Source organism: Pelophylax lessonae, assembly GCF_965119305.1.
Source record: "Pelophylax lessonae genome assembly, chromosome: 9".
NCBI lineage: Eukaryota > Metazoa > Chordata > Amphibia > Anura > Ranidae > Pelophylax > Pelophylax lessonae.
In genome coordinates, this window is record NC_138776.1 from 63210704 (window position 1) to 63227108 (window position 16405).

General features: G+C 43.4%; 1 protein-coding gene across 1 annotated transcript in view; it reads right to left on the reverse strand.

The window, feature by feature from the left end:
* The window catches only part of ADAM12 (ADAM metallopeptidase domain 12), a 1097024-nt gene that overhangs the window by 482758 nt on the left and 597861 nt on the right, over positions 1 to 16405 (reverse strand). Inside the window, exon 5 of the mRNA XM_082269366.1 lies at positions 5169 to 5245. Coding sequence (XP_082125492.1) covers positions 5169 to 5245 — 77 coding nt within the window. The remainder of the gene's footprint in view (positions 1 to 5168; positions 5246 to 16405) is intronic.

Genomic DNA, 16405 nt, shown 5'->3' on the forward strand with positions numbered 1-16405 from the left:
GGCAATTGATGTAGGCCACAGCCGTGGCATTATCCAATTTAATCTGAACCAGGGAACCTTGTAGCCGATTCGTCCAGTGGATCAGGCAAGGCTTGATTGCTCTGAGTTCCAGAACATTTAGCGGTTACGAGGACTCCTCTGTTGACCAGACTCACTGGGCACTGAGATTGTCCAGCACTCCACCCCAGCCTGACAGGCTGGCATCCATGGTGACCACCATCCATAACAACGGTAGAAAGGACTTGCCCTGGCTCAGGGCGGGCGACAGAAGCCCCCAAGAGAGCGTTGACCTCTTGAGTCGGCTCAAACATATCATTCTGTCTAAGGATTGCGGATCCTTGTTCCACTTGACAAGAATCTCCTTCTGCAGAGGCCTGGAATAAAATTGGGCAAATGGGACCGCCTCGAAGGTCGACACCATCAGCCCCAGGGCTCTCATGCAAGTCCGCAGAGATGAGAGAACTTTGTCCACCAGCAATCTGATCTCTCCCTGCAACATCTGAAGTTTGTCCCCGGGAAGAAAGACCCTTGCCAGAGAGGAGTCCAAAGTCAGTCCCAGGTAATTCAGTCGAACTGACGGGGTCAGTGCAGATTTTTTTAAGTTAATGGTCCACCCGAACTCCTGAAGGGTCTGAACCGTGATTGACAGGTCACCCAACAGGGCTAAGTGAGAGTTTGCTCTCAGCAGAAGATTGTCCAGATATCCCAGGAACGTAATCCCCTTTCTGCGTAGCAAAGCCAGCATCGGGGCCAAAACCTTGGTGAAGACTCTGGGAGCGGAGGTTAAACTAAAGAGTAATGCTACAAATTGAAAGTGCTCCCCCGCTACTGCAAAACCGAGATACCTCTGATGTCCTCCATATCTAGGGATGTGTAGATACATATCTTTGATATCGATGGAGGCTAGAAAGTCCACTTGATCCAAGGAGGCTACCACCGACCGAATGGATTGTATTAGAAACTTCTGCACCCGCACAAAGCGGTTCAGTGACTGTGAACAGGTTTGAATAGAAGCTAGAGAAGGAAGTGAGCGAGCCCCGGTGTGCCATAATCCTAAATCTATAAACCAAAAAAGAACTTGGTGCAACAACTAGTTGTCCCAAAGAAATTACGGACTTTAGAGGCACATAGTGGGCAGTCTAAAAAAAAGTTTTTTTTTAGGTTTGAATAGAAACCTCAAAGCCATTCCTGCTGAGGAACTGGCACAATCACTCCATGTGCAATGAGATCCTGCACTGCCTCCCTGAGATCCTGCAAGCGATCTGGAGACAGACAAAGATTTGAGGGAAAGAATCTGTCTGCCGGGCGAGATCAAAATTCAATCTTGTACCCCGAATGAATCAGTTTGTGAATCAATTTGTCCTGAATCAGAGATGTCCAGGGTTCCTGAAAGTAACACAGACGTCCCTCCACCCCAGAATCGGGTGAGGGCGCCCCTTCATGTAGAAGAGGATTTGTCTGCCGAACCAGACTGGCTAGTCTTGGGCTCACCCGAACAAGCCTTTTTGTTTCCTCCAGAGGATCTGAATGGTTTACTTTTTCTTGCGCCCCGAGGCAAGAAAAACCGCATATGAGACATGAACGAGGGCCCCCGCCTACTGCGGGAAGCCTTGTCTTTTGAGGATTGGGGAGAATAGTACTCTTACCCCCTGTTAATCCTTTGATTAACTCATCCAAGGAGTCTCCAAACAGACGTTCACCCAAAAAGAGGAGAACTGTTAAGGTCTTCTTAGAGGCCTGGTCTGCCGACCAGCTCTTCAGCCACACCATGCAGCGTATGGCAATCCCTACCACTGACACTGTGGAAACCAGAGGGGCCGCATCACACAGGAACACCAGGGCCTGGTCCATCTGGTCCGTGAGCTCAATCAGTGTTGGGGGAACTATGTCAGTGTTCAAGTTACCCCTAAGTACTTTAACCCATTCCGTTACCGTCTGTGAAACCAGAACAGGCGCAAAGATCAGTTTTAGTACCGAGCCCGCCAAAAGATGTAGGTGGCAGGAAAGGGATTCCACCCATCTGTCCACTGGGACCATAAACACCAGGGAATCTTCCATGGGCACCACAGTAGATTTGTTTAACCTGGAAACAGGGTGATCCACCCTAGGTGGCACCGTTCAGCGGTTCGAGACTGAGTAAGCAAAGGGATAACAGCGTTTAAAACGCTTTGGCACTACTAGCACGTGCTTAATTTGCTACCATTGCTCATTCACAATATCGTGAAAATCCTCGGGACAAGGGAACACCTGACCCGACTTCTGGGCTTTGCGGGAGCCAAAAAATGACCCGCTTTCCTGACTGTGTGGGCTCATCATCCATTGTTTATGTTTCCCTTACTGAACGAATCAGTGCTTCCACCATAGCGCGTTCCTGCGCGGCAGCCGAGGAGCAGAGGAGGACATATCCTCCTCACCATCCAACTGCAAGGACAGGGATCCCTCGAGGAGGGGGATGTCCGTCGTGACCATATCAGGCTCTGAATCAGAGGATAGAGAAGGCAGTGGCCATTTTCATTACCACCTTTGATGCCAGATTTTCCAATGCTGTAGAAAGAGACATGAGCGACTGTGATCCAGATGCACCGGCAGTCACACTGAGGGGGTCTGGCGGAGAATTTACTGCTTGGGGCTCCATTTTACAATATGCACAAAAAAAGGTGTACTGCCCCTGTAAATCGTGATTGCAGTCTGCACCGCTATATCGCGCTGTAACCCTTAAATAAAAGCAGGTAGCAGAGTGTGCCCAAGGAAAGCCCAAAAATACCCCTATACTGTACCAACTCACAGTGTATTCAGCAGCTCTGCAGCATGGAGATTCAGCATGAAACGTCTCACAGGAAGTGACTTGGAAGCACAAGAGGCCGAACTGCCTGTGTAGCTCAAGGCTACAACAAAATGGTGCCAATGCAAAAGCATAGGAAGTTCAGGGAAAATGGGCGCTGTACCTTACACACAGAGAGCCGATGCCCACACTTAAGATGGCGGCTGGAATAGCTGCCATACCGGCAGGACCCAGGCATGAGACCACCTCAGAGATCCACCTAAAAGGACCCCACAGGACAAGGTAACATTGTAAACCCCCCTGGGCGCCAGGCGCGGAACATAGCGCCCCCAAGTGGGAGCAGGACAGGGCCGGGTCCTGATAGGCCTGGGGGATCTTTCAGGAAAAAACAAGAGTCCTGTTATCCCCAGGAGTGGGCCCACATCTCCCCCCCCAGATGCCGCTAGGGACATGGGGGGGGCTCAGCATTACTCACCATACCATGGACCGGGTGGGCTCTGCTCCGGGCAGACTGCCTCCCACCCTGAGTGGGGGTGCTGCCAGCCGAGGGGTACACTGTGACTCAGGGCATTCCAGGTTGATGCATCCCGGCAAGATAACTACTCACAGGCTCGTCCCTCCACAGGGGCTCTGTCGTGGAGAGGCCTAGTGCGAGACTATAACCTGCTCATTGGCCAGGCTGGGAGACCGTAAGGATCTAGATTATCCAGTGCGAAACCTCAGCCGGCTGTTGCTTGTAGTTCACCAGGAGGATCCCCCCGACACTAGCTAGCGATTGTGAATAAAGATAAATAAACATAAATATTCTGCAAAGAATAAAAACCTGAGACCGAAATCCCAGCAGGAAACCTAGGTCCTACTCCTTCACTAGGCAGCAAGAAACTGATTTGAGAGCACAGTGGTGCACTAAGTGGTAGATTTTCTTAACAATTTCCCTTTAAAACATGCTAGTTGTTGCAGTTCAGAATCCTTCAGATGTCTATATATCATTGCCACCTGGTATGAATGACTCTTCCCCCTCCCAATGTCTTCAAATATCTAAAAAGTTACTATTCCTCTAGAGTAGTTGTTGTAATTGTAGTTCATTTGTGCATATGGCAACTTTGAAAAATATCCTTTATTTACTACTCTGCAGATTCCAAGCTAATGATCCATTATTAGGTTTCATAAACCATAGAGGAAACCGAGAGTCTGATGGGAGTCAAATGTCAGGGAGCAGCACTCTGATAATAAACTAATAAGTACATCCATCTATATTTGGATAATTTTTCTTTATAAAGCTGAAGTAGGCTGTGATAATAATAATATATTAGCACTGGGGGCACTATTATGGTTCCATGTTGTGCCAGATGTTCCAAAGATGCAAAGTGTAAAGGAAAAAAAATGAAAGGAACATTTGCTTGGAGCCATTTTCAAAGGTAGAGCTTTAATGCCAATTTTTGATAATTACAGTGATTAAACCATCACCGTGAGCAAATGCTGAGTTAATTATTGCATATTGAGGTCATTGTTTGCTAAATAATTGCATAATGAAGTTTAGAGAGAAAATCAACACGTTTACTAACCTTGAATCATAAATTGGTTAATTGGATTGCTCAGCTTGTTTTTTCACCCTAATGGAACCTGTCAGCAAAACAGATTCCGAATTCTTTTGAGACATCTGTAAGTGGTTAATACAGGGAGAACTGCAGCTTTAAAGCCCAACTCCTGCTTTGGTAAAGAATCTAAATTATCAGCCACCAGCAGTGGTAAAAAAAAAAAGATAAAAGCAGCTAGGGCTGCTACATTCAAATGATCTCTGGTGCTTCCTGCGAGTCTAGGGCAGCAATTCATTCCCCTACAACTGACCTCTACTCCATGAACATTCTACACATTTTCCTACTCCATGACCTCCTGTAACTGCAACGACCACTTATCACACTCACCTTTAAACTTATTGGAATAAAAGGCAGGTAAGAGAACTTCTGACTGGCATCTTTGGGTAACACAGAAAGTTGTTCCTTTAGATACTTAAAGTTATACTAAAGTCTCAGTTTTATTTGCTTTAAAAAAATAACAAACATGTTATACTTACCTGCTCTGTGCAGTGGTTTTGCACAGAGCAGCCCAGATCCTCCTCTCTTCGGGTCTGAAGATTTGTTCAAGGTTTGTAGACAAGCATCATTTTTATAGGAGATTGACATATCACTTCAGCTGCCTGTATCTCCAGAATTAGTGACCATTTTAAATGCAGTCTTACATATACTGTAACCTCTGCCTATGCACTTCTCAATACATTTTTACATTAAACTGACCAGGTTTGTAACAGGTTTACTTAAAATAATAAAGGTTCATGTAAATTCAGCAACACTTTGGACATTGGTCAAGGATACATAATAGGACTTACCTGAGGCCAGAGCATAAGCTTAAACTGACAGCTGATCTTGGATATCCCTCCACCTCTCCATGATAGTAGCAGCGATCCTAAAGCAAACAAAGAGACACTTAAGGTTTAAAAAAAAAAACAAAAACAAAAAAAATTATTAAAAATGACTTACACCTAAGGCTGAATTTCTTTACTGCTTTGGACAGAGAAGGGAAGGGTTTTAACCCTCATCAGATTATTCCACACATTTGTATACAGATTTAAATACTATTAACTGAGAAAAGTTCACAAATATAGAAACAATGGTTATCCAGGTTAAAGCTTTCATGCTAAAAACAAACAAGCAATACATGAATTTAGATGTCTTACACAATGCTGAGACTCACTAGCAGTGAAAAGAAATACCTGGTACCGAGTAGCACTTTACCCGTTACCATCCCTCCCACACGACAGCATTGGTGCACATTGATTGGCCTAGCATTCTTACATGGGGAAGGGAGGAGTCTTCAGCCCCACGTAAGCTCCAAGTCACAATTTTAACAGGACTTCCTCTCTTTGCATCCGCTGGCGGAACAGAGTGGCAGAGGAGTGAAGGAAATGCAAGTCTTTGCTACATAGGACAGTCCTTGCAACTGCATATTTTAAAAAGATAGTAAATACATGAGAATGGTTCGGCACCCCCAAACAATCAAGTGTATAACTATAGCAAAACCCAAAAATGCTTTCAAACTATATCTGCACATCCAACTACCCTCTGATGTCTAAGACAAATATTAAGGTGCATGTCAAGCCAAGAAATCTTTATCTAACTTTGGACAGAGTGGGAAAGAATTAGAACCCCTTCTGGATTTTCCTGCTTTCCAGGGCTCAATTAGAGAAATGTACCCTAACTTCCGGTCCTGGTGGCAACAATATCACCAGACAGGAAGTGGGGGAAGATCTGAAACTGTGACACAGAAAGAAATAAAAATCTTACAGGAGATCTAGTATTCCTCTACACTTACATTTTATTTATGTTTGTGTTGCTGTTGGGAGAATTTTTCTCCTTGAAAAGGTTTTCATACTTCTTGAAATTTTCCACATTTTGTCGTGTTACAACCAAAAAAACGTAGATATATTTTATTGGGATTGTATGACAAACACAAAGTTGTGAAGTGAAAGGAAAATGATAAATGGTTTTCAAATTTTTTTTTACAAATAAATATCTGAAAAGTGTGGTCTGCATTTGTGTTTAGCCCCCTTTACTCTGATACCCCTAACTGAAATCTAGTGGAACCAATTGCCTTCAGAAGACACCTAATTAGTAAATAGAGTCCACCTGTGTGTATTTTAATCTCAGTATAAATATAGCCGTTCTGTAAAGCCCTCAGAGGTTTGTTAGATACGTTTAGTGAGTAAACAGCATCCTGAAGGAAAAGGAACGTGCCAGACAGGTCAGGGATAACGTTGCGGAGAAGTTTAAAGCAGAGTTGGGTTATAAAAAAAAAAATATCCCAAGCTTTGAACATCTCACAGAGCACTGTTCAATCCATCATCTGAAAATGCAAAGTGTATGGTACAACTGCAAACCTACCAAGACTTGGCCGTCCATCTAAACTGATAGGGAGAGCATTGATCAGAGAAGCAGCCAAGAGGCCCATGGTTACTCTGGAGGAGCTGCAGAGATCCACAGCTCAGGTGGGAGAATCTGTCCACAGGACAAGTAGTAGCACACTTCACAAATCTGGCTTTATGGAAGAGTGGCAAGAAAGCCATTGTTAAAATAAAGCCATAAGAAGTCCCATTTGCAGTTTGTGAGAAGCCATGTGGGGGACACAGCAAACATGTGGAAGAAGGTGCTCTGGTCAGATGAGACGTAAATTGAACTTTTTGGTCTAAAAGCAAACTTATGTGTGTGGCAAAAAACAAACTCTGTACATCATCTTGAACACACCATCCCCACCGTAAAACATGGTGGTGGCAGAATCATGTTGTGGGGATGCTTTTTTTCAGCAGGGACAGGGAAGCTGGTCAGAGTTTATGTGTTAGAAGTCCCAGTCAAAGTCCAGACCTAAATCCAATTGAGAATCTGGGGCAAAACTTGAAAATTGCTGTTCACAGACGCTATCCATCCAATCTATCAGAGCTTGAGCTACTTTGCAAGGAAGAAAGAAGAAGGCAAAAATGTCACCCTCTAGATGTGCAAAGCTGGTACAGACACACCCAAAAAGACTTGCAGCTTTAATTGCAGTGAAAGGTGGTTCTACAAAGTATTGACTCAGGGGGGCTGAATACAAATGCACATCACACTTTTCAGATATTTATTTGTAGAAAAAATTCAAAAACCATTTATTATTTTCCTTCCTCATCACAATTATGTGCCACTTTGTGTTGGTCTATCACAAAAACATCCCAATAAAATACATATACATTTTTGGTTGTAACATGAAAAAATTTGGAAAATTTAAGGGGTGTGAATACTTTTTCAAGGCAGCGTTCCGACCCCTGACCAGACAAATGTAGCCCCATCCCCACCAGAAAGGCATCAGCACTTAGGGAGAGTCCTGCCGTACAAACGCACACATATATTCATACACACACACACACAGCAAAAATGGTGTGTAAGGCCAGCCATACACAGTGCATATTTCTTTCCTGCAGCAGGACGGGGGGGGGGGGGAGAAAGCCGTCCTCGCTGGGAGAAGACAGTGATTAAGTGATTATAGCAGTCGCTAGTGATAATCGTAAGAGAAACCGGGGCAGGATGGTTGTACCCAAAATGATTGATCAATCAACTTGCTACATTCAGCTCGCTCGTGCTGCTAAACCGGCCGAGATTCGAACCGTTTATGGCCGACCTAAGTAAGGACAGCCTGCATCATAATGCACATCTGAATCCATCTATCCTGCTTGCTGTGGTCTTTAGGCTGTGATTAATTTATACCATATTGACTGTTGTATTAAAACCATTTCTCAGCTGCAGGTAAAGATTTATGTTTGACACAGATGTAATCCTGTAGCTACACTTCCACAACTGGGATATACTTCACCCTCCACCCTGTATCCTCCCTAGAGCAGAAAGCTATATAAACTTTCAGCGAATGTGACCCCAGCTTCTTATCTGATGACTGCTGTTAATGAGGGAAGATATGAAGCATTCCTTGGATTGCAGCTTCATCTCCTCCCAGTCAAACACATATTTTTATAATGACAGGATCTTTGACACTGCATGTAGAAGAAGCATCATCTGTAAAGATTTAGAATAAAGCTGTTTAAACAAATATTGTAACATTATACATTCATCACAGATTATGATAGCGGATGGCTGAGGCCATGTAAAGCACATTCTCTATAACTGCCAATCATTAAATTGAAAGAGCAACTCCGGGGAGCAAACTAAATCAGTCAGTAAACGGCTTTGCTTGTCCAGTAAACACTGACTGCATTTGCAGGAAGAGGTGAACAATGAGAGCCCCTGTATTTCTCTTGTGACAGGTTTATAGACAAGTAATGTGCTGTGGTATGTTGGCCAACCTGACAAGGGCGCTGTGTCACTTTTTCAGACTGAGAGGATCTCATTGGGGACTGAGTTGTCCCCTGGTTTGGGTGGTCATCTTGGGGCAGCCAGTGCTAGAGACTGACGCTGAAATCCCATGAGATTTGGGTGCCATTTTGGTGTGGTCTTAATATTCATTTCATATGCCCACAAATTTATAAGGAGTCTTCACATGGGAAGAAAGCAGAGGAGCAACATCATCAAGAAGCAGCATGGAGGTATGCACATGTTCACCTTTTCAGGGGCTGCAACCCTACTATTCAGGAAGGATTGCATGCATGGTACTTGAGAAGAGGCACGTATATGCTTTTCCCTGGGAGGAGAGCATGGAGGCTACAGGTATGTACTTGGAAAAGTGGGAATGGAGCTCTTATTGGAAAAATTGCAATGCACCAGTATCTTCAGTACTGCAACACCCCTATTGTTACACCTACAATGGTACAATGCACAAGTATCTTCAGTACTGCAGCACCCCTCCTGTTATGCCTACACTGGGAACAGATTTGTAAGCGTTTTACAGGTATGTAGCCAGCACTTTATTTTCATAACTGTACCCGTAAAGTGATGTGCCATGTGTTTGCAACTAACATTGATTTCCAAATAAAGCAGACTGAAAATGAGAAAAGATTCCAAGTGTGGGCATTAAAGTCTTAGCTTTTTGAAGTTGGTGTGATGGCTACAGGATATCAGGTAACAGAAACTCTGCAAACATGCAATGGTAATCAATGTAAAGATAAGATGGATGTGTAGCTTGCAATAATTAGTGCAAATCTTATCGGCTTAGCAGCTTGTGGTGGTTAAGGGAAGAAATTGTCCGCTTGCAGTGAGAGAAGGGACAATATGCCAGGGGACCTGAAACCCCACTGCACCCAAGTGTATGCTTAGACATGTTAAGCCTTAACCTAAAGCCATGCGGAAAATGAAGAGGAACTGCAAAGTGTGCTCCCCCAGCATGAAGAGGAGTCAGCAAGAATCAGATTGACACTGTTGTTGGGTTTCAAACCCACAATCTATGCACATGTGGCAGGCATGGAGGTCCGTGTAGAGCACCTGAACCAGAAATTGGTTAAACAACCTCCAAGGGTGACTCGTATTACTGTAGGCCATTAACTGGAGGTTCAGTCACGTGTTGCAGCTAGTGGGCGCATATAGGTCTACTTTATGGATAGAAGGCCGAGCCTTGCATGTCATTCCTTTTGCCTCACTGTCCAACTGTGCATCCAGAACCACCAGATTGTACAGAGATACTGCCAAATATTATAGAGCAATTTATCTTAAACTGCATGCAACAGTTTCAGGCTAGTTTGGCATTTAATAATGCAATATATGGAAATCAATGATGTAGAGTTTGAGGAGGCATTTCATCTTCCACCACACCATAGACTGTCTGGTTATATTTTTCCATGAAGGCTGAGCTTCACTTTCCAGAGATAATTCTGTTTCATTACGCTTTAAAATGAATTCCTTTTACCTGGACACTTCCAAATGCATTTAGCCCTTTGGAATAGATCAAACATTTCCATTAGCTATGAAAAGAGGAGCATATTCCTCACAATCACCAAAATTAGGTTTAATTTTAAATAAAGTGTGACAGATCAAATTTCGAGAGCAATCCACTCCACGGCTTACTAATGCAAACCTGTCTCCAGCTCTAAGTTGAGCTGTCATTATTTTTGGCAACTTTATCTACAGCTCACAATGGAGCTTGGCCAAATGAACTTCAGCTATTGAAGTTTAAACAAAAAAAGTAATGAACTTTCTGTATTTTTTCAGAGCAGGGGAAATTTGAGGTTTATGACTTTATAGGTTTATGGAATTAGTTTGCCATTTTCACTATCATGATGACCCATCGAAAGAGACGACATTCAACCAACATTTTTTACTTAACAGAATATGTTTAATTAATATCCCCTATTGTGACTGGAAGAATAAACAGTCCACCATATTCATTAATAAAATGATTGCAGGCTATATTCCCTTTTAGGTCTATAGTTGTCCTCATGTTAAAATGTTTGAATTGATATGACTTCATTATCAATAGTGCTTAGCCTAAAAACTGATCAGCTATAACATCATTGCCACGCACCATAACATAATATAGGAGGGTGCGCTAACCACAAACAAAAATAGAGGCAGCACTAAAAATATAAAATGAGTAAATAAATAAAAAAATAGCGCGCTTCTAAAAAATGCATAAATCTGTATAAACATACATATACAGTACAGACCAAAAGTTTGGACACACCTTCTCATTCAAAGAGTTTTCTTTATTTTCATGACTATGAAAATTGTAGATTCACACTGAAGGCATCAAAACTATGAATTAACACATGTGGAATTCTATACATAACAAAAAAGTGTGAAACAACTGAAAATATGTCATATTCCAGGTTCTTCAAAGTAGCCACCTTTTGCTTTGATTACTGCTTTGCACACTCTTAGCATTCTCTTGATGAGCTTCAAGAGGTAGTCACCTGAAATGGTCTTTCAACAGTCTTGAAGGAGTTCCCAGAGATGCTTAGCACTTGTTGGCCCTTTTGCCTTCACTCTGCGGTCCAGCTCACCCCAAACCATCTTGATTGGGTTCAGGTCCGGTGACTGTGGAGGCCAGGTCATCTGGTGCAGCACCCCATCACTCTCCTTCTTGGTCAAATAGCCCTTACACAGCCTGGAGGTGTGTTTGGGGTCATTGTCCTGTTGAAAAATAAATGATGGTCCAACTAAACGCAAACCGGATAGAATAGCATGCCGCTGCAAGATGCTGTGGTAGCCATGCTGGTTCAGTATGCCTTAAATTTTGAATAAATCCCCAACAGTGTCACCAGTAAAGCACCCCCACACCATCACACCTCCTCCTCAATGCTTCACGGTGGGAACCAGACATGTAGAGTCCATCCATTCACCTTTTCTGTGTCGCACAAAGACACGGTGGTTGGAACCAAAGATCTCAAATTTGGACTCATCAGACCAAAGCACAGATTTCCACTGGTCTAATGTCCATTCCTTGTGTTCTTTAGCCCAAACAAGTCTCTTCTGCTTGTTGCCTTTTAGCAGTGGTTTCCTTTTTTCTTGCCATATTACAAATTCTAATTTCGAACAGTCTATTCAGTAGGACTGTCAGCTGTGTATCCACCTGACTTCTGCACAACTGATGGTCCCAACCACATTTATAAGGCAAGAAATCACACTTATTAAACCTGACAGGGCACACCTGTGAAGTGAAAACCATTTCAGGTGACTACCTCTTGAAGTGTGACTCTACAATTTTCATAGTCATGAAAATGTGAGAAAACTCTTTGAATGAGAAGGTGTGTCCAAACTTTTGGTCTGTACTGGTATGGGAACAAGGTACACGTGATATTACCAAATGATCATACACAAACAACCAAAGTGATAAATGATAAATAAGTAACAAATAATGTCTCTCAAGTAAAACAAAATAAGGTGACTTCTTCAACTTCTGAAATGATGTGAAAAACCCCGTAATGAAGTGATGAAGTGATATTTTCAAAAATTCAAGATAGGTGTAAACTTCGTGGCATTCCTGTGCGTATGGGTGGCCCTTTACCACAATGCACTTTGAAGTCAAGTGGCGAATATATTTCTCACTCCAAGTGACAGTGTGACTTAGCCAGTGATACCCAAAAGTAGTGATTGCTTCTTACCAAATCTTAGGGAGGTTGAACTTTGAACTGATGAGCAGATACACAGTGGTAGAGAATACACAGGCTGGACTCCCAATGTATGGATCTCCTATCCGCCTAGCTCCAGTCCCAGTCCCAGCCAACGACTTGTGAATGGAAACACGTTGGGGGGGGAGCAAGCCGGGCCGTCACACATCGCGGTCCGTTCTGCAGGCAGCCGCAATCTTCTACAGAGGAACTGTCTGACGTGTGTTATCAAGATTTTGCTGTAAGTGTCTTTTACATTAAAGTCATTTTTTAGGATAATGCACCATCAGCGTTTAATCTTTTCATTTGGGAGCCATTTGTTGGTAATATCGCCACTGACCCAAATGTGATCCACACTTTCATGAAGCTGATAGGTTTGGGAGATCCTGAATTATTGAAAATATCACTTCATTATGGGTTTTTCGCATCACTTCAGAAGTTGAAGAAGTCACCTTATTTTGTTTACTTGAGAGACTTTATTCGTTACTTATTTATCATTTATCACTTTGGTGGTTTGTGTATGATCATTTGGTAATATCACGTGTACCTTGTTCACATATATGTATGTTTATACAGATTTATGCATTTTTTAGAAGTGCACTATTTTGTTATTTATTTACGCACCATAACATGACCGTCCACCTAACAGTAAGTAGTTCCCCTTTTAATGTCAAAACAGCCATGACTAATCAAGCCATGTACTCCTCTAGCCTTCTAAAGGAATGCTGTGGTATCTGGCACTAAGCCTTCAATAGCAGATCCTTTAAGTCCTGTAAGTTGCAAGGTTTTGCTTCCATGGATGGGCCTGTTTTTCAAGCATCCCACTGATGCTTAATTGGATTGAGATCTGTAGAATTCGGAGGTCAACACCTCGAAGACACCTTCTTCCACTGCTCTGTGGTCCAGTTCTGATGCTCATATGCCCACTGTAAGAGCTTTTGGCTGTGGACATGTCTAAGCATGGGCGATTCTACATGTTTCTTGCAGTGAAAATTTGGATTTTTGTACTTACCGTAAAATCCATTTCTCAGATTTGATCAATGGACACAGCGCTCCATAAATCATAACTAGTGGGTTATATTCCCTCCACCAGGAGTAGGACTAGGCATAACAAAAAACACCTGACTACGTCCATGGGCCGTCCTCAGTTGGTATATAACCCCCCTCTCTTCTCTAGGTAATCAGTTTAGCAGCAAGCAGTATAAAAGTATCAGAACTCCATAGAGGGGTGGGTGCTGTGTCCGTCGAACTCAGAGAAATGGATTTTACGGTAAGTACAAAAATCCCATTTTTTATTTCATTCATCGACAGACACAGTGCTCCATAAATCATAACTAGTGGGACATCCAAAAGCAGTGCCAAAAAGAAAATGGAGGGGTGGGAAAAATAACCCAAGGCTAAACATGAGAGCCCTTAACCAGGACACAGGAGCCTTGTCTAAAATAAAAAAAAAAAGGTTTGCAGAAAAAACACTCCTCAAGAGGGAACAGCCCATCTAAAACAGCAGCCTGCAAAACTGTGCGGCCAAAAGAAGTATCCGCAGATGCCAAAGTATCTACCTTGTAGAATTTGGTAAAGGTATGCACCGACGACTAAGTGGCCGCCTTGCAAACCTGCGATGTTGTAGCCTGATGACGGAATGCCCAAGAAGCACTCAGCGCCTAAATAAAATGCGCTGTGACAGGGAAAGGTGGAACCTGACCTTTAATGGAATAGGCCTGAGTCACCGTCTGTCTGATCCATATCGAGATTGTAGCTGAAGAAACGGCCAGCCCTATTCTTGGTTCGTCCATAACCACAAAAAGCAAGTCTGACCTCCGAAAGGACTCAGTAGCTGCCAGATACACCGGATTCCACAAGCCACATCCAAGGTATGCAAGGCAAATTCCTTGGGATGAGCTAGCTTGGGACACAAGGAAGGCAGCACAATGTCCTTATTCAAATGGAAGTCAGAGACAACTTTGGGCAGGAATGATGGACAGGGACGGAGAACCACTTTGCCCCTATGGACCACTAAATAGGGACTGCAACCGGATAATGCCGCCAATTCCAATACCCTGCAGGCCGAGGTAATAGCCACCAAGAATGTCACCTTCTGGGATAACGTAGGCAAGGGAATCTCCCGAATATTCTCAAATGGAGGTTTCTGGAGAACCTAAAGTACTAAATTTAAATCCCATGGCAGCAAAAGAAACTGTACAGGTGGAGCCACATGTCGATACCCCTGAATGAAGGTACAAACTAAAGAGTGCATGGCTAAGGGTCGCTCAAGAAGATTGCCAGGGCAGACACCTGGCACTTGATGGTACTCAAGGCCAACTTCTGAATAACGCCCTGTTGAAGAAAGGTTAAGATCCAAGCCACAGAAAAGGATCGAGGATGAGCGCCAATTGACTCACACCATGAAATGTACGCTTTCCACATACGATGGTATATCTTGCCAGAAGACTACTTCCTCGCCTTCACCATAGTAGGGATCACTGATCCAGACAGACCTCTATCTCTCAGTACCTAGCTTTCAATGGCTAAGCCATTAAAACCATCGACTGTAAAGCAGGATGGTAGATCAGCCCTTGAGACAATTGGTCTTCTTTTAGAGGAAGCCCCTAAGGGATGTTTACAGCCACCAGGATGATTGGAAATTCCTCACTCTTGATTCCTCGCAGGAACTGCGGAAGAAGCCTTAGCCGAGGATGATATTGGCCTTACCGTGGCCCTTGGACGCCTGCGGTGTCTATCAGAGGACCCTGTGATCTCGTCACGAACTACGGTATCCTTCTGTGGAGCCGAATCTGCTAAAGGCGCTGCATGTAAGACTGTGCAAACAGAACTGTCTTGAAGGTGGATACCACCAGACTCAGAACCTTTATGCCAAATGGGAGAGAGAACTATCTGTGTGACAGCAGTCGGTGAATCACGGCCTTTGGTGTTAGGCCTGCCAGAGACGCCAACGGCTCCTTCGGTTTCCTGACCAGTAGTCTTATTATCCTGGTATCAGGTGGAGGAGCTAAATTATCCAGCCCGTCGCCCAGCCCGGCAGTCGATTGTAGATATCCCGAGAGAAAACAAAAAATATGTAAAGGAGGGGAAAATTGCTAGGACCAGAGATCCCAGCAGGGAGCCTAGGTCCTTACTCCTGCTTAGACAGATTAAAAAAGATTACCTAGAGCAGAGAGGGGGGGGGGGTTATATACCAGCTAAGGATGGCCCATGGGCGTAGTCAGATGTTTTTGGTTCTGCCTAGTCCTACTCCTGGAGGAGGCAATATAACCCACTAGTAATGATTTATGGAGCGCTGTGTCCGTCGATCAATGAAAGAGAAATATCAATAGCTAAGGCATAGAGAACCTCTGTAGTCCATATTGCTGTCATGGAAGACAAGATCACTTGGATCATGCTCAAAAAGAAAATAATAAGCATACTAGAAGACCGACAAATAACGTTTCAGAAGGTTTGGAATCCACAGTAGTAATATCTACATCCTTCTCCTTAAGTTTTTTGTAGTCTATCAATGTATACAAAGCTTCCTCTGCTTGGCTGATTTAGAGAGGCGACCTGATGACATCTGATCTTCGACTTGGTCAGTTACAGGAAGCTTTGTATTAATTGACAGAATACAAAGCTGCCTATGACTAGCTGAGCGCTACTTAGCCTGACTTTATTTTCTGGATGTTATACAGGAAGGTCTCATCTCACACCCAGAACACAGAGCTGAATATTGTTGTAGCTGAGGCTACATACTGTTTATACAGTGCGCCCAGTGGGAGTAAATGTTAGTGTAGGAAATATTTTGTTTAGGTCAGCTTGGCCCAAACAAAGTATTTAAAGTAAAAGTAAAGCTGAACATCAGCTTTAATAACCAGGAGTTGACAGGAGTATTTGGTTAAGGCAATCAATGCTTCTCTGTTCCATTTTACCTTCATTTTTTTATCCTCTCTTTCTGTCTATTATGGGATTAAAGCTCTTTACAGTGCTCAAAACAAACTGGGAGAAACCTGTATTACCTCAGTATTGGTGTCAGATGCACCTACTGTATGTGACGCTGTTACAAT